Consider the following 20,936-nt stretch of genomic DNA (forward strand, 5'->3'; position numbering starts at 1 on the left):
AAGGAGTCGGCAGCCTTCAAGTACCTTCATAAAGAAGATCCTGGAGTGCAATGAATTCCCCAGGAAGCTCACTAGAAAGGAGAAAGCGGCTTGGAACAGCTTTGTCGCAGTAGTTCGGGGCTTCCTGGGCAATCACAAGGCCGAAAACTATGTGGAGCTGGTTGAGACTCTGGTGAAGAACTACGGCACAATGGGCTGTAGGATGTCCCTCAACGTCCATATCCTTGATGCTCATCTTGGTAAATTCAAGGAGAACATGGGAGCGTACTCGGAGGAGCAAGGCGAGCGCTTCCACCAGGATATACTGGACTTTGAACGCCGCTGCCAAGGACAGTATAACGAGAACATGATGGGAGACTACATTTGGGGGCTGATTCGTGAAAGTGATTTACAGTATAATCGTAAATCTCGAAAAACTACTCACTTCTAATTCTTTTGTAGTCATTTTTGTATTACTTTAGTATAAATACATGTTAATTTGGATTCATATGTTGTTTTTTTCTGACTTTATGTGAACGAAAAGACACAAATTCGCCCGTTTTCTCATTGGAAATAGTGATATTTTGAAATATCACTGTCCTGGTCACAAAAGCAAAGTTTGTGGGGAATAATAGCCACTTTCTATACTTTTGAGGCATAAGCAATTAGGAAATAACACTTACTACCGAGGAACCAAAAATTGTGTTGCACGGTGTTATCAACGGCTGAAAGGTTGGCGACACCTAATGGTGGATAATGGAATCACAAGTTGGTCAACACCCACCAAACCTAGACTTCTTCTCTATAGTTTCTAATAAAAGAGACAAAACAGAAAATATTACAAAAACAAATTTTATTGCAAAAGGAAATCTGCTCCGAGGACACAGCAACCTCGCTGAATGAATATTCTGAATTATATTATTAATGAAATCTGTAAATACTATCAGTCATTAACAAATTGCAATGTCTATTACTACCTAGCGCGTGGTCAGACGAAGGGAATATCTTGTGGCAACGTGAGGCATGGATTAATGTGAGAGAGAAGAACAAAACGGAGTTGGCATGAACGCTTTTCAAACCCTGTAACAAGTGCAGGTCAAACTCTGCATGTCACTCGAACGTGCTTTTCATATCGTCCTGCTGGAAAACAGCACCAGAGGAGGGAGGGAGTGGGTTCGATAGCAGGGGCTTCAAAGAATATTTCCAGCTGCAGCCAGACCAAACCGAAAGCAACATCTCTGTAAACTGTGCCTGAGAAGTAACTATCTGGAACTGTGACTGGTTACATTTTTTTTCAAAGTAATAAGTTAATGTAACTACAGCTCTGGCCAAAAGTTTTGCACCACCTAGAATTTTAGGATTGAGACGTACTAATACAGAAAAAGAATATGTGAACATAATTTAGATCTTTTATTTAGCATCATGTATCAAAGAAGCTACAAAAGGATATCGCAAAAGTTTTCAGTTTTGTAGTTATGCATCTGGAAAACTACAAAGTGATTTGTAATTCAATATGATAATGCAACATTATTTAACAGGTTCAATTTTATGAAGCTAAATTAATTAATTCTGTAGGGTGATGCGAACCTTTTGGGTGAAGCTGTAGTTACAACTTTGTTCAAGTAACCTGTAACCGAATATTTTTTCAAAGTTACAACACTGACTGTTTCTGCTAAATTCGACCCCCCTAGTCAGGGTGCGGGGTGCGTTAGGAAGGGATGGGTCCTGACTCAAGGGCCCCCCTCGTTCCAGTTGTCTCAAGTTCCACCTCAGTCCTTCACATGTTTTTTTGGAACCTCTTACTCTTAATAACTGGGTACGCTGTTTGATTGCTGAGTCTTCAGGAGATGTCCCGCAGTCTCAACTGGGCTGTGATTTCGAGGGAGGGGGTGGAGGGTCAGAGATCGTCTTCAGAGCGCTTCCTTCACCGCTAACACTTTGAGCTCTTTGACCTCGCACGCCTCTTTCACTTCCTGAAGCGGCAGCATTTCTTTCTCCAGGTTCTTGTCCAGAATTCCTTTTCTCTTCCCCCTGAAACAGGCATCGACAAACTCAGTCAGAAACCTTTCCTCTGCTACAGTAACGAAACTAAGTGATTTATTTCTGTCCTGCTCTTGCTCAGCAAGGGTTTCAGAATTTAACAAGTTTCCTTTACTGATCCCAGGAATCAAAAGGGACACTTTTACAGCGTAATCATTACCATTAGACACAATAATGAGGTCACGAGTTATTAACAGAAATGAAGCAATGAGTTCCCAGTTTGTGGAAGAAGCATCAGACTCGGCGCTGGTGTGCGTTCACGGAGGATCTTGATGCTTCTCCAATGCACCTCCAAGTGCTGCAGTTTATACAGTCTCTGCACCCCTTTGCAAAGCTTAGTGCTGGCTTACCACTGTGTGTCAGCAACATGTTCACCAGACAACTCCTGCTTGCACCGGGTCAGGTGAGGTCAGGTCTATTGATTCTTTCTCAGGGAATAAAACATTCTGTCCCAGACAGCAGCCTGATAACAGCACGCTTTGCACAGCTGCACTCGGAACGTTATACTTGTAAGCTTTTCCTGTAGGAAGCGGGGCGCGATTGTAAGTAAAGAGGCAGTTCTGTAAAAATTAAAAGTGTGTTTTCTTTTTTTTTTAAATTAAATCTGGAAAACAAACACTTGTTAAACTATAAAGTTAAGTTTTAACGTTTTAGTATGTGTGTATGTGGAGGGGGGAGCATATAAAAAGTTTGCACAGGACTGATCTATATCACTGATCAATGGTTCTCACACCCAGGGGTTTTCATGCAGGTAGGTATATAAAAGATTTAAATGACAAATCTTGCGGTGTTTGAATACATTGCCCCAGGTTGTAGTTCCACTTGGTTCGGGAGGTCCCCTGACTCACCCCTGCTGCTCCACATCTTCAATGGTGTCTGGCAGGGGAACGTCCAGCGTCTCGGGCAGGAAGAAGGCAAAGACCGCTGCGATGATGGCCGCTGCCCCGTACACCATGCCGGGCAGAGCAGGCAGGAACTCGTCCAGCATCAGTACTGCGGGAGCCGCCATCGAACCCACCCGCGCCATCGTGGAGCCAAACCCCATCCCTGTCTGCCTGCCAGGAGACAAGACCCAATCAGAGACTTCAACCAGAGACATCAACCAAAGACATGAACCAGAGAGATCAACCAGAGAGAGATCAACCAGAGACATCACCCAGGCAGACTTCACCCAGGCAGACATCACCCAGAGAGACATCAACCAGAGAGACATCAACCAGAGAGAGACCAACCAGAGACATCACCCAGGCAGACTTCACCCAGGCAGACATCACCCAGAGAGACATCAACCAGAGAGACATCAACCAGAGAGAGACCAACCAGAGATACATAAGCCAGAGAGACATCAACCAGAGAGATCAACCAGAGAGAGATCAACCAGAGACATCACCCAGGCAGACTTCACCCAGGCAGACATCACCCAGAGAGACATCAACCAGAGAGACATCAACCAGAGAGAGATCAACCAGAGAGAGATCAACCAGAGAGATCAACCAGAGAGACACACACAACGCAGGTCCTAATAAAGTAATCAGCTCGTGTATAATAGGCCCTTACCGGATGACAGTTGGGTAGAGCTCTCCAGTGTAGAGGTAGATACAGGTGAAGGACGAGGACAGACAGCCCTTTCCCAATACAGCCAGTGAGGTCCTCACGTTCTGCATATCTGCACACAAAGCACAGACAGGCCGGTGACATCACGCAAGTCAGACGGAGGCTTGATAACCAATTATATCTATTTGAGAGATTGTGCCATATCGGAAATTGAAATGAAGGTAGGAGGGAGAGGTCCTCACCACTGGGTACGAAGACGTTGGACAGGATCATGGCTCCAGAGATCAGCAGACACATTCCCTGGGTGACCCTGCGGCCGACGAAGCTCATGGAGACAGTGGACAAGAACTTGGCAGGGAAATCCACGGCCCCAAAGATCACTTGGATCAGGTAGATGCTCACACCGAACTTCTGCAGGTCCATAGCCAACCCATAATAGGCAAAGCTGGTGGAGAACCTGCTTTGAAAGAAGAGGGTAGGGGATGGGTTACCCAGCGTAAAAGCAGTTGACAAACCCTATAATTCCCTATCGGAACCAGGACCAGACTTACGACAGGAGACGGTTCTGTTACTCCACCAGACCCAACTTGACAAAGTGTTGAGATGAATCAGCCACAGGGAACCAGGCAAGAATACTCTTATATTCTCACAGCTGGGTTTCCTATTGCAATTACTTTGGCATTGAGCCGTTTAAATGCGCGTTAATGCGTGGAATTCAGGAGCTGCTTTTCACTTGCAATTGGTCGTTTCAATTTGACTATAGACACACGCAACACAGACTAGAACAACCACACTGTCTGCACAGTGGTTAGAGACAGTGCTAACTAGTGCACAGCTACTGCGTATTCACAGTACTAGCTGTTCACTAGGTGGCCCTAGCTGTTATACAGACAGTTTGGATGATCTAAGCTGTGTTGCGTGTGGCTATGCTGAAGGACACACTGGCAGTTAGAACTCAAGACTCAACTTATTAACTTATTATTTGCCTAAAAAACACAGGCGTTGTAGTTGACATGTATTTGATTTTGTTACCAGTGTTTTTTCCAATGGCTTCATTCCTGTCATTAATCAATCAGCTGCTGACAGACATGCCATCTATAGCTGTCCAGAGAGAACTTAATAGCTGTTGTAAAACACTTCTTTTTTTTTTTAAATACACGCTTTACTGAGAAATGCAGGGTTTCTGAATGATTCGCTCCAGAAAACATTGCATGGAATGCAAAGCAAGATTCCGAAAAGGGTCTGGCATTTTAGAAAGACTACCTGACAGGCACAAGAGACATATTTGTCTCACAAACAGAATGATGCCATCTTTCTTGTTTTTGCAATGAGGCGCACGAAACAGGGTTTTACTGACTGATCTGCTCATCCGAATGATCAGTTCCCTGCTGGTGATACTCAAGTCGCTCTCAAGAAACCGTTTGAACAACTGCTTGGATCCTTGTGTACCTTCAGGGGTAAAGAAATGAGAAGTCATACCAGACAACCATGAGACAGATTGTGATGCTTCTCAGTCCTGGAGTCCGGATCAGGTCCAGAGCTGTGTAGATGTTTTTACTGGACTGGATCTCCTTGTGCATGTGGATCTTCAAGGTCTGTGCAGAAAACAACAACACGAACACTTCATGATGCCGCTTCACTACAGAGCTTTGTCAACCAGCCTAACCCTTTCCAGTCAAGTCAGTGGGATGCCAAGCCCTTATAGTGGGTAACGCAAAATCAACCAGGGGGTTATGTGGAGTCCATCGGGTGAATATAGCTGGATCTGAACCCAGGCCTCCAGAGGTGAAAGACCAGTACATGAACCCGCCATGCCGCCTCACCTCTGGGGTGATCTTCTTTCCCTCCTCATGTCTGCCGTTGATGGTGGCCACCCTCTTTATTTGTTTCAGAGCCTCATCGGATTTGTTGTTGAGGACGAGCCAGCGAGCCGACTCTGGGAACCACCTGGGAAGCCGAAGAGGAAGAGAGACAGTCACCCTGTCACCCTGTTACACAATCACAGAGCCACTCAATCCTCCAGTCACACAGCCACTCAATCCTCCAGTCACACAGCCACTCAATCCTCCAGTCACACAGCCACTCAATCCTCCAGTCACACAGCTACTCAATCCTCCAGTCACACAGCCACTCAATCCTCCAGTCACACAGCCACTCAATCCTCCAGTCACACAGCCACTCAATCCTCCAGTCACACAGCCACTCAATCCTCCAGTCACACAGCCACTCAATCCTCCAGTCACACAGCCACTCAATCCTCCAGTCACACAGCCACTCAATCCTCCAGTCACACAGCCACTCAATCCTCCAGTCACACAGCCACTCAATCCTCCAGTCACACAGCCACTCAATCCTCCAGTCACACAGCTACTCAATCCTCCAGTCACACAGCCACTCAATCCTCCAGTCACACAGCCACTCAATCCTCCAGTCACACAGCCACTCAATCCTCCAGTCACACAGCCACTCAATCCTCCAGTCACACAGCCACTCAATCCTCCAGTCACACAGCCACTCAATCCTCCAGTCACACAGCCACTCAATCCTCCAGTCACACAGCCACTCAATCCTCCAGTCACACAGCCACTCAATCCTCCAGTCACACAGCCACTCAATCCTCCAGTCACACAGCCACTCAATCCTCCAGTCACACAGCCACTCAATCCTCCAGTCACACAGCCACTCAATCCTCCAGTCACACAGCCACTCAATCCTCCAGTCACACAGCCACTCAATCCTCCAGTCACACAGCCACTCAATCCTCCAGTCACACAGCCACTCAATCCTCCAGTCACACACTCTCACACGGTCCGTCTTGCACTACAGTTCCGCTCAGTTAAGTCCACCAGTGAGGGGGCACGTACCAGCTGTAGAGGAAGCAGATGAAGAATGGCGCAGAGACAGTGATCTGCAGCTTGCGCCAGTCCCGGATGCAGTAGGCAATGCCAGCCAGCACCATCTGCCCGATCGTGAAGCAAAACGAGGACAGTGTGCCCGTGATGGTGCGTGACTTCGTAGGGATCCACTCCATCTCTGCAGACAAGAGCAGCCACAACAACAAGCACTCTTATCATCTGTTTCCTGCCCAGTTATCTGCCATCATTCTGAGCGGTTCTGGGTTTTGCTGCTCCAGGCTCTAACTTCCTTTGGGATTTTCTTCTATTTCAATTAGGATTCTCTAGACAAGCTCAAAGCAGCTCAAAGCCAGGTAAAGGCAGACTTAGATAAAATGGTAAGAACTCAGATTGCAAAGACAATGAACTGCAGTAACAGTCACCACACAGGGTAATGATGTCTGATGACTGTCGTTTTGTATTGACTGACCGGTCAAAGAGTTTGTCAGCTGCTCTGCCCCCAGTTACACTCAGCAGCATGGTCTGGCTTGGTGGACAATTAAAGTGGCTGCAGCTAAAAAACAGTACGTCACGAATCCTACCTCTAATGCACTTCCTTTCACTACATGGGTCTTACATGTGCAGTATTGAAAGAAACACATAAAACCACACAGTACAGATTTTACAGAGAGCCCACTTCGGAAACACAGAGCGGGTTCAGTGAGGGGTGACAGGGAGCCGTGGAAATTCATACTCTCTGGTCTATGTGGTTCCTCTCTGAGGGTCTGTGTGGTCAGTCTCTGGTCTATGTGGTTCCTCTTTGAGGGTCTGTGTGCTGTACTCACTGAGGGACACTGCATTGAGGATGACTCCAGATACAGCCATGCCAGTGAGGAAGCTGAACGCGCAGAAGGCGATGTAGGAGGGAGAGAAGGCCGTGCAGGTGCCCAGAGCGGCCAGCTGGAAGTAGGACCAGATCAGCACAGTGCGGCGGCCGAACCTGACAAGCAAACAGCACAGGACAGCATGACAGAGCAATAAATATTATCCAACTGCACACTTCATTCCACCTCAGCGATTTCTACAGGATTATTTTACTGGCTGCAAAGCATGTCACTCATTAGAGGAAGCACCTGGTTAGTTATTAACAGGAAAAGGGCGGGGACAATTTCATGAACGTTTTTGTTTGCCATGAAACTACAAAATGACATCGCAAGAGTCTACCGGAAGCCATAATAGCAGTAGGGTACTTCATGTTAGATTTCGCAATGTCACATGTTTTTATTTGTCAGTTTTTCGTTATGTATATGGGAAAACTACAAAGCAGTTTATAATTCAATATGTTAAAATTAAATTATCCAGCAGGTTTCATTCGACTTTATGAAGCAGAAGGAGTTCATTCTATATGGTGATGCGACACTTTTTGCCAGAGCTGTCCACACATTTGAGACCTATGTGGCAGAGCAAAGCTCTGGCCTTTAAATTGGCAGGGATGGGGTTAACTTCCCCTACCTGCCTGGGTTTATTATGTTCAGGTGGCTGGGGTTGATTAGTTGATTAGGTTGATTAACGATCAATCAGCGCCCAGCCACCTGATATAAAAGGAGGCCTCTGCTTCTCATTTGGAGAGAGGGAGCTGAGGAAGCAGGTTGGGGGGTTTTTTTTTTTGGTTGTTTGGAAAGTTTGAATCCAGTGAAGGCATTGCCCAGCCTGGAAATTGTTATTTTTGTAAGTTTTGCTTTTTGTCTTTCTTTGTGTTTAAATTGCTTTGTTTTTGCCCTTGTGCACGTTTATTTTGTGTTTATTTATAATAAAAGTATATTTGTTTGAACTGAAGTCTGTCTCTGGGCCTCTATCCACTCGCCAGCCTGCCACAACCTAATTAGTGAATGGATGTCCATGGCATGGAAGTCAAAGTCCTGGGACAGTGCGCTGGTACTTACTTGTCTGACAGCCCCCCGAATACGACGGCTCCAGTCAGCACACCCCCCATGTACACAGTCTGACTCATTGGCTTCAACGATCGCTGGCTGCACACCAGATCCCACTGCAACACAAACCAGATACGCTCAGAGAAGTTCAATACATGGGTAATATTGTGGCTCATACAAAAAACATGGCTTGGTGGTGCTTCACGAAAGGAACTTGCCACCAAGAGGTTCCAGGTTCAATCCCAACCATTGACTCGCTGTGCGAGACCCTGAGCAAGTCAGCGAACCTCCTTGTGCTCCGTCCTTCAGATGAGACGTAAAACAAGAGGTCCTATTGGAAGAGACTCTGCAGCAGCATCAGCAGTTGTTGATGATGCAGAGTTCACCCCCCTACTCTCTGTAAGTCGCTTTGGATAAAAGCATCTGCTAAATGACTAATTATTATTATTATTATTATTATTATTAATAAGAACTGTGTGCAATTATACAATCTACAATCCCCCTGTTGTTGTTAATGATCACTGTGTCACAGTTTACAGATGTCTCCATATATCTGGAGGCTGTCTCATCAAGACTCATTGCTTCCTACAGCTCCACTCATCTGAATAAGGGAGTCTAATTGAACAGGACAGAATCTGATTGTGTTTTTAATGCTCCCAGTGTTTTAGCTACATCACCTGGTCGGCTACTCCCTGCGTTTATAACTCTCTGTGTCACAAAGTGCTTCCTCCCTTCTGTTCTACACTCTACCCAGCTTCCATTCACGCCCGCTTGTTCTTCGCTCTGTGCTGAATTTGAAGCCGTGTCTTGGGTTAACATTATCCAAACCACTCAGGATTTTATAGACTTCAATCGCAAACAAGTAGGACTTATGAAATACATGCTTGAAATACCAGGATAAGAAGAACAAAAAAAAAAGTGCAAAAGTCTTAATACTTTAAGTCACAAAGTTATTTGCTTGAGCCGGATTTTCAGGGAGAAGGTGATTAAAAAGCCGCTCCCTACCTCGGACACAATGGTGGAGGTGAACTCCTGCCTGTCGTACGTCCAGCCGTCCAGGCAGGGCTCCGTCTCCAGCTCTGTGGAGTTATCCAGGCTGCCATTGTGGCTGACTAGCTGCCACTGTGCTTCGCTGTACCGCTGACACTTGGCTGGCTTCAGATCCTTTTCCAGGGGGATGAAAGCGTACAGGTAGTCCTGCTCTCCCAGTCCTGACTGGGAGAAGTTCTGTTTGTCTGCAGGCCAGGTCCGGTTCGCCAGCCGGCAGTGATGTTTTGGCACAGCTGCAGAGAAGTTTTGGAGGAGATTGTGGCTGGCCATCAGGAGGCTAGGGATGGACAGCAACGCCACCTGGATGAGCTGAAAACGACCCAAGCCACCGATGTTGTCAAGGAGGTCCGCGAACCCCATGGCAGAACAAGGCAGAGCAGAGGAGAGAACTGTGCTGGGACACACGGCTGAGGCTTCTAACCCTCTGGAGTCTATACAAAGTTCACAACAAGAGATCATAGCGTTTTAACAAAAAGTTCCCTCAGTTTGTACGCGTGACAATAATATTTCCTAAGGATCGCCAGGCCCCCTAAAGGTTCATTTTAATATTTTACTAAGCTTATGAACCTGAGAATTGAGGAATGCGATTCTGCAGGTCATTACCCTTTGTTTTTCACCTGGAAGTCTTCTAATGATTAATATTAGTTGTTAATGTATAAATAAGGTTACAGTGAGTAATTTAATCTGATCTTGCAATTGGTTCAGCCTTTTTATTGCTAAATCAAAACTGGCCAAAGTACAGACTTTTGAAAAACATTTGTTTTATTTGTGTCCAGATTTTGGCTACAGTTTCTTAGTCTTTAAATAAGTGATAACCAATCCGCTAGCAGCGTTGCCCTTCCAGAAGTGCACCACGGTAAATATGCGTGATAATTTCGCAGTACTTGTCATGCTTTTCCAATGAATGTGCTATACAATTACCCTGGTTTGCCATGTTTTAGATAAGCTTTTACAATGCTTGCCTATGCTTTCGGTGCTTTGTTACACTTTGCAATACTTTCATTATGGGAAAGTTTAATAAGGGCCCCCTTGAAGGTAGTGCCATTTCCATACCCGCATTTCAGATTTTTCCAATAAGATCAAGATTGGGGTGCCCTGCTGTTACCTTCTACCTAGTATACTATAGCTTTCTCCTGTACCGATCTGTAGAACCTGCCCACCCCTTATCTATACTGCTCCGTTCACACCAGAGGGACTCGATTCGATTTCTCAGCGGGACACAGGAGTTATAGGACAGACCTGCGGTCTTATCGCGTTCTTACAGCAGTCAGTTTTGATGGAGGCCTCCAGTATAGATTGAGCAGGTTTGATTCACTGCGACAAACTGCCTTGCTGGCATTTCTGTTCAAACCATTTTGATGTTGAAGAGTTTATGCATGCTGATTGTCGTTTCACTTTCATTGTGCGTCTTTCCCCAAGCTTGTATCACACACTCCTTGCCTCCTTGGAAGGATCCTGTGCATGCGCTTGCACTGGTTTGCCGTGCGTTGTAATAATTAGGGGCGAGCTGTGGGGGACACTCGCAAAGTGCTTTGGGGCTTACCTCCCCAGGACCATCTATTGAGAAGCAGCATTTCACTCAGAAGAACAGGCGCTGCAGGGCAGTCTCTTGCGCGTGCCCGTGTTTACTGTGAGGATTTCAAATGAAAACCCTTGTTTGCTGTAAAATGCGTTTCTGAATGAAAGCGCACAACAGCTGAGGTTAAAGGGTACATTTCCCATTATCCTCCTGCTCACACATGTAACCGAGATGCATTTACCAGTGAGCAGGAGGATGATGGGAAATGTAGTTCTGAGAGGTCCTGTGGATACATGTGAGGCAGGGAATGCAATTTAAAAACAAACACTTCATTTGTGTTCGACACTTCTACCTAATTGTATAGCTTTTTAGTAATAACATATACTTTATAGACACAGGACTGAGGGAAGGAGACTCTTCTTCACACAGAGAGTGGTGAGGGGATGGAATGGGTTACCTAGTCATGTTGCTGAAGGAGACTCTTCTTCACACAGAGAGTGGTGAGGGGATGGAATGGGTTACCTAGTCATGTTGTTGAAGGAGACTCTTCTTCACACAGAGAGTGGTGAGGGGATGGAATGGGTTACCTAGTCATGTTGTTGAAGGAGACTCTTCTTCACACAGAGAGTGGTGAGGGGATGGAATGGGTTACCTAGTCATGTTGCTGAAGGAGACTCTTCTTCACACAGAGAGTGGTGAGGGGATGGAATGGGTTACCTAGTCATGTTGCTGAAGGAGACTCTTCTTCACACAGAGAGTGGTGAGGGGATGGAATGGGTTACCTAGTCATGTTGCTGAAGGAGACTCTTCTTCACACAGAGAGTGGTGAGGGGATGGAATGGGTTACCTAGTCATGTTGCTGAAGGAGACTCTTCTTCACACAGAGAGTGGTGAGGGGGATGGAATGGGTTACCTAGTCATGTTGCTGAAGGAGACTCTTCTTCACACAGAGAGTGGTGAGGGGATGGAATGGGTTACCTAGTCATGTTGTTGAAGGAGACTCTTCTTCACACAGAGAGTGGTGAGGGGATGGAATGGGTTACCTAGTCATGTTGTTGAAGGAGACTCTTCTTCACACAGAGAGTGGTGAGGGGATGGAATGGGTTACCTAGTCATGTTGCTGAAGGAGACTCTTCTTCACACAGAGAGTGGTGAGGGGATGGAATGGGTTACCTAGTCATGTTGCTGAAGGAGACTCTTCTTCACACAGAGAGTGGTGAGGGGATGGAATGGGTTACCTAGTCATGTTGCTGAAGGAGACTCTTCTTCACACAGAGAGTGGTGAGGGGATGGAATGGGTTACCTAGTCATGTTGCTGAAGGAGACTCTTCTTCACACAGAGAGTGGTGAGGGGGATGGAATGGGTTACCTAGTCATGTTGCTGAAGGAGACTCTTCTTCACACAGAGAGTGGTGAGGGGATGGAATGGGTTACCTAGTCATGTTGCTGAAGGAGACTCTTCTTCACACAGAGAGTGGTGAGGGGATGGAATGGGTTACCTAGTCATGTTGTTGATGCTGAATCACTGGGATCCTTTAAGACCCGCCTTGTCAATCAGCTGCTCGGAACCGGGCGAGCTCTGATGGACCGAATGACATTCTCTCATTCGTACATTTTCTTCTGTTCTTGTGATCGTTTACAGTTTTGAGGTGGTACTTTCTGCCTTTAATTAAAAAAGAAACCCACCTTCCAAATAAAAGAGAAAGCTTTTATTGAATACAAAAAAAGGTACATTTTCCAAATAAATACTTTCATAATATCTTCAAAAAGAGTTCAAGGCAGACGTTTCGCACGCCTGCACTCTGCTTTGAAATAAAGCCTTTTATTTTACAGCACTGTATTCAAGTCTCACCTTGATCAATAAATAAAGAAAGCAAGCTCGCAATTGCCTTGAAGCATTTAAAAAATTTATTTATTTTTAAATCGGCAGATTATTCAATAAATCCATTTACAAAACGTGTTGATTTCAAAACAAGAAAAGCTGTCCTTCCCTCACCTTTACAACGAGTACCACACAATGGCAGTTAACTTAACTTAAAATTTTACTTCCAATTGGCTTTTGAAATCCTCAATGCAGATGTTGTAAAGGTGAGGGAAGGACAGCTTTGCTTTACGTTTCATGAATGGATGCATATCTGCTGATAAATACGTTTTAAAGGCGTTTACGCGTAACAGTATCGCCACACCCCTACTAAAAACGAACAATTTTAAAAGGCAGTGCAGACATTGGTTTAAGCTGTGCCAAACCGAATGAGCAGGCAATGTAAAAGATATGATAACTGCGTTACATAGTCATGTTAAATCATTTAGATGTTGAAAGATTCAAAATTGAGTCGAGAAAAAACAGGGGTAAAATAATACATGTACAGGATTTTAAAAAGCAGAAGGTCTTTGTTTCAGATCACAGGAAAAAAAAAACAGATACAGAAAAAAATATAATAAATCAGATTAGCGATTTTCAAATCTCATGCGACACATTTTTACATTTCTGAATCTTGTTTAGCAATTGGATTTGGGCGGGGTTTCATGTCCTGCCTCCTCTTGCTAGTGGAGCTCTGTCCGGGGAAGCACAGTTGTCATTTTATTGATCAGGTAATTCTGGAGTTCCCCACTAGGTGGTGCAGTTGAGTTGTGTGGTCAGTGGTGCCTCTTGTTCTTCAACGCTTTCCTGAGGATCTGTTTTTTTTTAGAAAACAAACAGAAGATATGTAAAAGCTCTATCAGGCAGATTCACATAGGTCTGAAACAAACACAGGTTTAAGCAAACATGTATTTTCAGTTTAAAACATGTTATATTAGACTTCAGGAAGGTGACATTGCTCCCATCCCTTTACTGGCTCCTTTCCTGTCAATAACCAATTCGCTGCTGCCCCTATTGACTGATATGCTATTAACCAGTAATGCTTTGACCCTGAAGTCACTACCGGGATGAAATTAAACAGGCAAGCAAACTGAGAGCCTATTGTAGTACCAGATGTCTGTTTAAAATGAATACAAGCTTGCTAGAGCATGCGTTTCTTTACAAACTGCACATTTAAGACCTACGTAGCTAACTGAAAATTGGTAAGATGTATTGATTAGCCTGGTTAGCTACAATCAATTTAAGACAATAACTCAAGACTTTCTCTGTGCCCCAGAAACGTAAAGATCACGAGCTGGTCAAATAGCTTCCCTGTGATTGTCAAGTTCAGCAGTGTGGTCTGGAGGTCAGGTTGACTCTCGTATCACAGTATATTTGTGCTCTGGAGGTCAGGTTCACTCTCGTATCAGTATATTTGTGCTCTGGAGGTCAGGTTCACTCTCGTATCACAGTATATTTGTGGACTGGAGGCCAGGTTCACTCTCGTATCACAGTATATTTGTGCTCTGGAGGTCAGGTTGACTCTCGTATCACAGTATATTTGTGCTCTGGAGGCCAGGTTCACTCTCGTATCACAGTATATTTGTGCTCTGGAGGTCAGGTTGACTCTCGTATCACAGTATATTTGTGCTCTGGAGGTCAGGTTCACTCTCGTATCACAGTATATTTGTGCTCTGGAGGTCAGGTTCACTCTCGTATCACAGTATATTTGTGCTCTGGAGGTCAGGTTCACTCTCGTATCACAGTATATTTGTGCTCTGGAGGTCAGGTTCACTCTCGTATCACAGTATATTTGTGCTCTGGAGGTCAGGTTCACTCTCGTATCACAGTATATTTGTGCTCTGGAGGTCAGGTTCACTCTCGTATCACAGTATATTTGTGCTCTGGAGGTCAGGTTCACTCTCGTATCACAGTATATTTGTGCTCTGGAGGTCAGGTTCACTCACTTATCACGTTCTTTTCCTCTTGACTTTTGTGGAGCTGCGCTTCTTACAGACGGACTGCTCGTCAGAGTCAACAAACACTTCAATCTCAGCCACGGGCGACTCTCTCCCTGCTTGAAATGCAAGAAAAACAACAAAGTCTTAATTGATGTGATCCTTTATAACACAGTCTAGTTCTCCTAAAATGTCTGAATATTCAATTTTGTAGCAGTTTATAATTTTCTGTTATGTCTGTTCTGTATAATTCTTCTTGGATCTTAGATCATTATTTTCTATGAGCTGACTGTGGTCAAACGTGAGGCATGGAGACTGGACTGCTCCAACTACCCCTAAGAGAAAGGGTGCTCCCTCCAGTCCAGGGCAGGCTTGAGGCATGGAGACTGGACTGCTCCCTCTACCCCTAAGAGAAAGGCTGCTCCCTCCAGTCCAGGGCAGGCTTGAGGCATGGAGACTGGACTGCTCCCCTCACCCCCCTAAGAGAAAGGGTGCTCCCTCCAGTCCAGGGCAGGCTTGAGGCATGGAGACTGGACTGCTCCCTCTACCCCTAAGAGAAAGGGTGCTCCCTCCAGTCCAGGGCAGGCTTGAGGCATGGAGACTGGACTGCTCCCTCTACCCCTAAGAGAAAGGCTGCTCCCTCCAGTCCAGGGCAGGCTTGAGGCATGGAGACTGGACTGCTCCAACTACCCCTAAGAGAAAGGGTGCTCCCTCCAGTCCAGGGTGTGTTTGAGGCGTGGAGACTGAACTGCTCCCTCCCTCCCCCCCTAAGAGGCCTGTAACCGTATCTTATTAACCGGTGTTCTCAACTGAACACATGCAGGACAAATACAACTGGAGAGAAACAACAACTAGTAAACAGGGAAAAATGTTACAGCCACGTTTTCAAAGCAATCCAAGGTCCCTTGCATAAGATTAGACATTGCAAGTACCTCCTGTTGGGTCATAGCCAAAGGCACAGGGACTCTGCCTGCTGCAGCAGCCAATCTCTGTGGATCTGTGACATCACCAGTTGCTCATTAGAAGGCAATATGTCATCCATATCCCAGGCTGGCTCTGTTATGTGTAATTAAAGATTGTGCAGTTCAAAGCGGGACGATGCTAGCGTTCTGTATTTAGTAACTATCCAGCAGAGATGCGTTACTAAAAGCAGGTTCCAGAGGTAATGAGCAATCTAACTCATCTTTAATCAATTCGAGTGACCCACTGCAGAGGCGATGTCCAGGGCATTCTCATTACAGTGTTGATCACAACGTTTTGTCAAACAACAATTTTAAATCAGCTAATGTTAATTTGGCGATCGAACTCAAGGTTTTATTTTTTGCATGACCCACGCAAAAGGTATGTGTTTATGTACATAGAGATTCTGCACCTTGCCGGTTATCAACAGTGTTAAAGCCAAATTCTTTTTTTTTTTTTTTTTTTTTTTTTTGGAAACAATTTGAATTTCTTAAGTAATTTGGTACTCAATAGGTGTGTGGAACATTTGTTTTGTGTCGAGTTTAAGAGGTTTTACTATTAGAATTAATAGCTAGTAGCTTACTCTCTTCACAGCCCTAGCTGGCACACCTTTCCCACCCCCCTGCCTGCAGTACCTGAGCCCCCCTGCTGTAACTGGCTGCTGAAGAAGCGCTCTCTCAGGGAGACCTGCTCATCCCAGGCCTCCAGGATGCTGTGCTTGTCCTGGGCGCTCAGGCTCAGGGAGTGTGGGTGGCTCTCTGAGATGTGACTCCTCACACTCTCCAGACTCTGCTGGTGCTGCACCACCCCACACACCATGCACACCAGCAGGGCGGTCTGGGGGTCGTAGTCCATCAGGAACCGGGTTCGCCACCCTGCTTCCGAGTCCGGGACGTCGTCCTCCGAGAAGGGCTCCGGTCCTTCTGTACCCACGCCAGGGTCTGGCGTTTCAGCTTTTGGAAAAAGAAACCAGGTAAGGTAATAAAACTTGGAAATTAAAACACAGTATATTCAGTGGCTCTGTGTAAGCAGGCCACTGATCAAATGGTTTGGAAATACCACTGTCGAGATATTTGTCATTGCTTATTAAGTTCATTTTAGTTAGGTTTTTTTTTAAATAAATTTAGCACTATCGAGTCATTCCGTGACAAATCACCCGACAGGTAACCCCCCTCTGATTGGTGCTCAGGGTTGTTCAAGGCAAAAAAATTATAATTTTAAGTTTTCAGCCTGATTGGGTCAAGGAGTCAACATTTGGCTGAATTTGGACCCTACAACCTTTAATCAATTCCTGGTCCTTTCAATAACATACCTAAACACGGGGAGTTTTGAAACCCAGGACTTGGTTGCAGGACTGGTGTGAGTTTCTAACCCTGCAAACTGAAATGCGTACCTCTCAGCTGCAGAGGGATGACGTCATCCTCACAGAGCTCTGCCTTGACGTGGCGTCCTGCCTCCTCTTCTCTCAGAGACCTGAGAGCAACAACAACACATTAACTGAGCACATCTACGACTGTCTGCACTGGGGTTTAAAGAGACTGTAGCAAACAAAATATCAACATCAATCTTATTTGCTGGGCATTTGTGTTCATCATATAAGTCTCAGCTGAGCAGTTTTTAAAGCTTGAGACCTAATAACATCTAGTGGTAGGCTTGTGTAAATAAAGCTCTATTTGCAAGGCTTGCTTTCATATAGTGTTTGCACTTCCTTGGTCACCTGGAGAGTGGAATCCCCCCCACTCCTCCTTCAGCGGTTTCTTTCCCATCATTGACCAATCAGCTGCTTCCCCTGTTGACTGACATGCTTCCAGCCAGTAACATGACCCTGAAGACACTGTTGAGGTGAAATAGTCTGGGAAGCCCAGGTGCAGCAGACTATCGGAGAGCTTTAAATCTAACAGAGTACCAGAGGATTTAAAGCCTTAGAGGAGCTGACATAATTCAAACCCTAACAGCACAGAAACCAGGACCAGAGGACACAGCTAGAAATGAAGTAGATACAGACTCAGGACTTCTCCTTAAATTAAAAAGGTAAAATGTTGGTCCACAAATAACGCGGACAAGCCCATCACAGTGTTGTCAAGAGAGTTTTTTTCTGAAGCATTTAATTCTGGAGTCTGGTTAGTGGATGAAGCGCCAAAAAAAAAAAAGGTTTGTTTTGCATATTTGTCATTGGCTGCAAAACAACGTTTCAATTCTGAAAGGGAACAAACACCTTCAAGCACAAAGGGAAAGTGCAACCTTGACCTGACGCCGATACGCTCGGAATGCATTTCGCGAAACCTGATCAAGAAACCGTTTTGCTGAAGCAGTGTGACCCGCTTTCGCCGTCAGCAGCTTACTTTTGTGCCACGATGTTGCTTTCCTCACAGAAGGTAAACTGCTGGCCTTCATCTTCTCCCTTTAAATAAATGTTTAAAAACATAACCATTACAGGGTGTAAAACCAGTGCTGTAAAAACACGATTCTATAACATGACAACAAGGAATGTTTTTTCTTTTTCGCAGCTTCGTTTTTCTGCCATACAGACTTATTTATCCCCTATGATGTGGAAAACCATGTGGGGTTAGGAGGGACCCTATAACGTGTAACACAGCTGTTGTGAGATGAACTGACTTCACCAAGTTAAAGGAAATAACTGAACCAGTGGGAACGCTATGCTAATAAAACACGGAGAAAACATTTTTAAAAGCAAGTTAAGCTATCGTGTCATGCACCTCATATTAACAACAAGAAAATGTGATCACTGACAAATGATAAAGTGCGAAACATTTGTCACTGAATTATGTTTCTTTCAGTATTTATGCATTTACTGAATGCAGTATCGTTACGGATAACAAAAGAGAACTTTGTGGGATGTGTTACGCTCCCCTGAAGCGAGTCGCTAATTTTTTTCAAAGTTGTTTCACCTGCATTTCCCTGAGCTGCTGCCACCTCTGTCCCTCTGCCTCTCCTTGCCTCCTCATCTCCCTCTTCCTAGCTGACGTCTTGGCTCTCTGCTCCTGCTTCTTGAGCCTCCAGTACTCGCGCCTTTGCTGCAGGGTGGCTTCGTCCAGCTGCTTCTTTGTCATTGTTCTGGGAACCTTGTGGGGAGCTGCGGGCCTCAACTCACACATCCTGTTCTGCCGCGGGGCCCCTCTCTCCTCATCGCTCTCCTGGATTGTCAGCTTCCACCTCCTCACCCGGGGGCCTTCAGGGCTGGAGGCCGGGGCATCTTGCTGGCTTTCCAGTATCACAACAGGGCCCTTTGCCAAGGTACAGCTGGGCAGCTCCTCTGCCCGCCCCACCTGGGTTTCTAGAGAGACGTTTTCAGGTGGTTCAGCAAAGGTGGCGTAGTTGGTAGAGCACACTCCTTTTGTCTCGTTGATTTCAAGGTGTTTACAGGAGCTGGCTGCACCGTCTCGTTGGCGGTCAGTCACTGTACCAGTGTGAAGCAAGGCTGAATCATTTTGTGGTTCCTGTTTCTCTACAGTCGCTGGCAAGCCCAGAAGGTTTTCAGGAGGTCCGGGAGAAGGAGGTAGGGTAAGGCCTGCAGAGTGAGCCACAGTCTTGGGGAGGCACCCTACACTCTTGAGTTCTGCTTCGTCTGTGCCCTTATAAAAAAGGTAAGAAAAAACAGTATTGGCTTTTTTTATCCACAATGAAATACATCCCCAGAATGTAATATTCTCAATAGTTTCTGCTAAATCTTGTCAATACCAAGGTTCATGACAGTAGAGAAGCAGTTCTCCAGATACATGTGGAGTGTGGCATGCATACGTCTTAATCCTAAAATTCTAGGTGATGCAAATCTTTTGGCCACACTGTACACTTCCCCTTTCCTGGTACCCTACCACTTCCTGTGACCAGTTTCTTCACTCTTGTAGGAAGTACACAGGAAGTAAAAAGGTACCAGGAAGAGCAGTATGCTTTTCAACCTACACAAAATTGCCATATTCAAAATTAAACTAAAAGAACAAAAACTATGATCATGTATATTGTTTTGCTAAGGCAGATAGAGGCAAGAACATGCATTTTAAAAGGTTTAGTTAGCACTCCTTTAAAGCGTTTGCAGCCAACAAGATAATTCAATACCTTTTACACACCATGCACAACAATTCACCATCACAGGTCTCAAATGGGTAGTTTTAAATGTTTCTGCAAACATGCATTTTTATTATTCTTTTTTTTTTTTTAAATGACATCTGGTACTTAAAGAAATCTGTTTGCTGCCCTTGCTTTCAGATAGTCCTGCACTTTCATTGGCAATTCCTCTTGACAGTGAAATTGTACCCATTCCTTCAGGGCCTTCCTTCCTTCCTTCCTTCCAACCAATTAGCTGCTTTTCCCAATGACTGACATGCTTTGCAGCCAGTAAATCTACGATATCATCCGTTTCTTTCCAAACTGCATATTCAAGACCTATAGTGTACAGTGAATTTAAGTAAAACAGATAACATTCATGAAATTGTTTTGTTAGCTGCAACCTCTTTAAACGGTCAAGATGCATATTGGCTATGCAATGGCAGTCTTATCTGTTACACTGGCAGCATGATTTCCCCCAGATTTACCTGCATTTCCCAGCCTGCCTCTGCTTGTCTGGCCAATCTGACCTCAGCAGCCTTCTTGGCTCTCTGCTCCTGCTTCTTGACCCTCCAGTACTCGCGGCGCATTCGCAGCCTAGCGGCCTCGTCTATCGGTGTCGTTCTGCCAGCGATGGGCCTCCTCCCCTCGCCTCTCCTGCTCTGCCTCAGCCTCTGCATCCTTCTGCGGGCACTGTCCCTGCCTCGCTGCCTCTGCTCCTGATACGGGTCCGGTCTGAGCGGATAGCAGTGTACCTCGTTCTCCTGCACCTTTAGCTGCCACCGTCGCACCTGCAGGGCCGGGGGGCTGGAGACCCGGGGCTCCTGTTGCAGTTTCAAAATCACAGCGACAGGCTCTGTGGCTTGGCTGTCCATCTCCACTTTGGGTTCTTCAGCCAAGCCGAATGAAGTATTAGTCTGCACAGCACAGCTGAGACTGACAGAAGGTGTGGTGACTGTAAGATCTGGACAGACCTCCTTTATAAAACACGAGCCGCTGGCTGTGCTAAATTCTTGCTTTATAGTTCCAGGCAAAGTAGAATTCTCTGGGTGGGCAGAACAGGCATTCAAATCAAGTTTCGTTTGCTGCACCAAGTTTGGGGAAATGTTAAGGTTTTGGGGCATTTGAGGAATTACAACAGCATCCGGCAAGCTGCTGCTGGAAGCGTTGTTGCCAGGGGAGCTTGCAGTTGTCATTGAGGGTTGGCTA

The 20,936-nt window shown here is 45.6% G+C and overlaps 2 protein-coding genes across 4 annotated transcripts; both read right to left on the reverse strand.

Moving 5' to 3' along the window:
• Window positions 1-1,484: 1,484 nt before the first annotated feature.
• oatx (organic anion transporter X) lies at window positions 1,485-9,957 on the reverse strand. 2 transcript variants are annotated; one of them, XM_041240346.1, is made up of 10 exons: window positions 9,344-9,952; window positions 8,351-8,454; window positions 7,253-7,407; window positions 6,438-6,606; window positions 5,397-5,520; window positions 5,053-5,168; window positions 3,816-4,030; window positions 3,577-3,685; window positions 2,868-3,074; window positions 1,485-2,010 (listed from the first exon to the last, which is right to left on the reverse strand). In XM_041240346.1, the coding sequence occupies exons 1-10, from the start codon at window positions 9,845-9,847 to the stop codon at window positions 1,890-1,892; spliced, it is 1,824 nt and encodes a 607-aa protein (XP_041096280.1). In that variant the 5' UTR covers window positions 9,848-9,952; the 3' UTR covers window positions 1,485-1,889. The 2 variants fall into 2 exon arrangements, with proteins under 2 accessions (XP_041096280.1, XP_041096281.1); XM_041240347.1 differs by lacking the exon at window positions 1,485-2,010 and having other exon boundaries at window positions 2,906-3,070; window positions 9,344-9,957.
• Window positions 9,958-12,837: 2,880 nt separating this feature from the next.
• Window positions 12,838-20,930, reverse strand: si:dkey-28a3.2. 2 transcript variants are annotated; one of them, XM_041240345.1, is made up of 7 exons: window positions 20,216-20,930; window positions 18,575-19,258; window positions 18,008-18,066; window positions 17,059-17,138; window positions 16,301-16,618; window positions 14,715-14,821; window positions 12,838-13,583 (listed from the first exon to the last, which is right to left on the reverse strand). In XM_041240345.1, the coding sequence occupies exons 1-6, from the start codon at window positions 20,921-20,923 to the stop codon at window positions 14,718-14,720; spliced, it is 1,953 nt and encodes a 650-aa protein (XP_041096279.1). In that variant the 5' UTR covers window positions 20,924-20,930; the 3' UTR covers window positions 12,838-13,583; window positions 14,715-14,717. The 2 variants fall into 2 exon arrangements, with proteins under 2 accessions (XP_041096279.1, XP_041096277.1); XM_041240343.1 differs by having other exon boundaries at window positions 14,715-14,824.
• Between the last annotated feature and the right edge of the window lie 6 nt (window positions 20,931-20,936).

This window comes from Polyodon spathula, unplaced genomic scaffold (genome assembly GCF_017654505.1).
Source record: "Polyodon spathula isolate WHYD16114869_AA unplaced genomic scaffold, ASM1765450v1 scaffolds_87, whole genome shotgun sequence".
NCBI lineage: Eukaryota > Metazoa > Chordata > Actinopteri > Acipenseriformes > Polyodontidae > Polyodon > Polyodon spathula.

What these genes read in the sequence shown, in the direction of transcription:
- oatx (XM_041240346.1), bottom strand. Translation starts at nt 9,847, where the DNA reads ATGATCTCTTGTTGTGAACTTTGTATAGACTCCAGAGGGTTAGAAGCC. An exon ending in CTCTACCCAACTGTCATCCG is followed by an intron (nt 3,075 to 3,576) that starts GTAAGGGCCTAT and finishes GTCTCCTGGCAG; the next exon opens with GCAGACAGGGATGGGGTTTG. An exon ending in GAAGATGTGGAGCAGCAGGG is followed by an intron (nt 2,011 to 2,867) that starts GTGAGTCAGGGG and finishes TGCCTGTTTCAG; the next exon opens with GGGGAAGAGAAAAGGAATTC.
- si:dkey-28a3.2 (XM_041240343.1), bottom strand. Translation starts at nt 20,923, where the DNA reads ATGACAACTGCAAGCTCCCCTGGCAACAACGCTTCCAGCAGCAGCTTG. An exon ending in AGGCAGGCTGGGAAATGCAG is followed by an intron (nt 19,259 to 20,215) that starts GTAAATCTGGGG and finishes CTTTTTTATAAG; the next exon opens with GGCACAGACGAAGCAGAACT. An exon ending in GTTACAGCAGGGGGGCTCAG is followed by an intron (nt 14,825 to 16,300) that starts GTACTGCAGGCA and finishes TTGCATTTCAAG; the next exon opens with CAGGGAGAGAGTCGCCCGTG.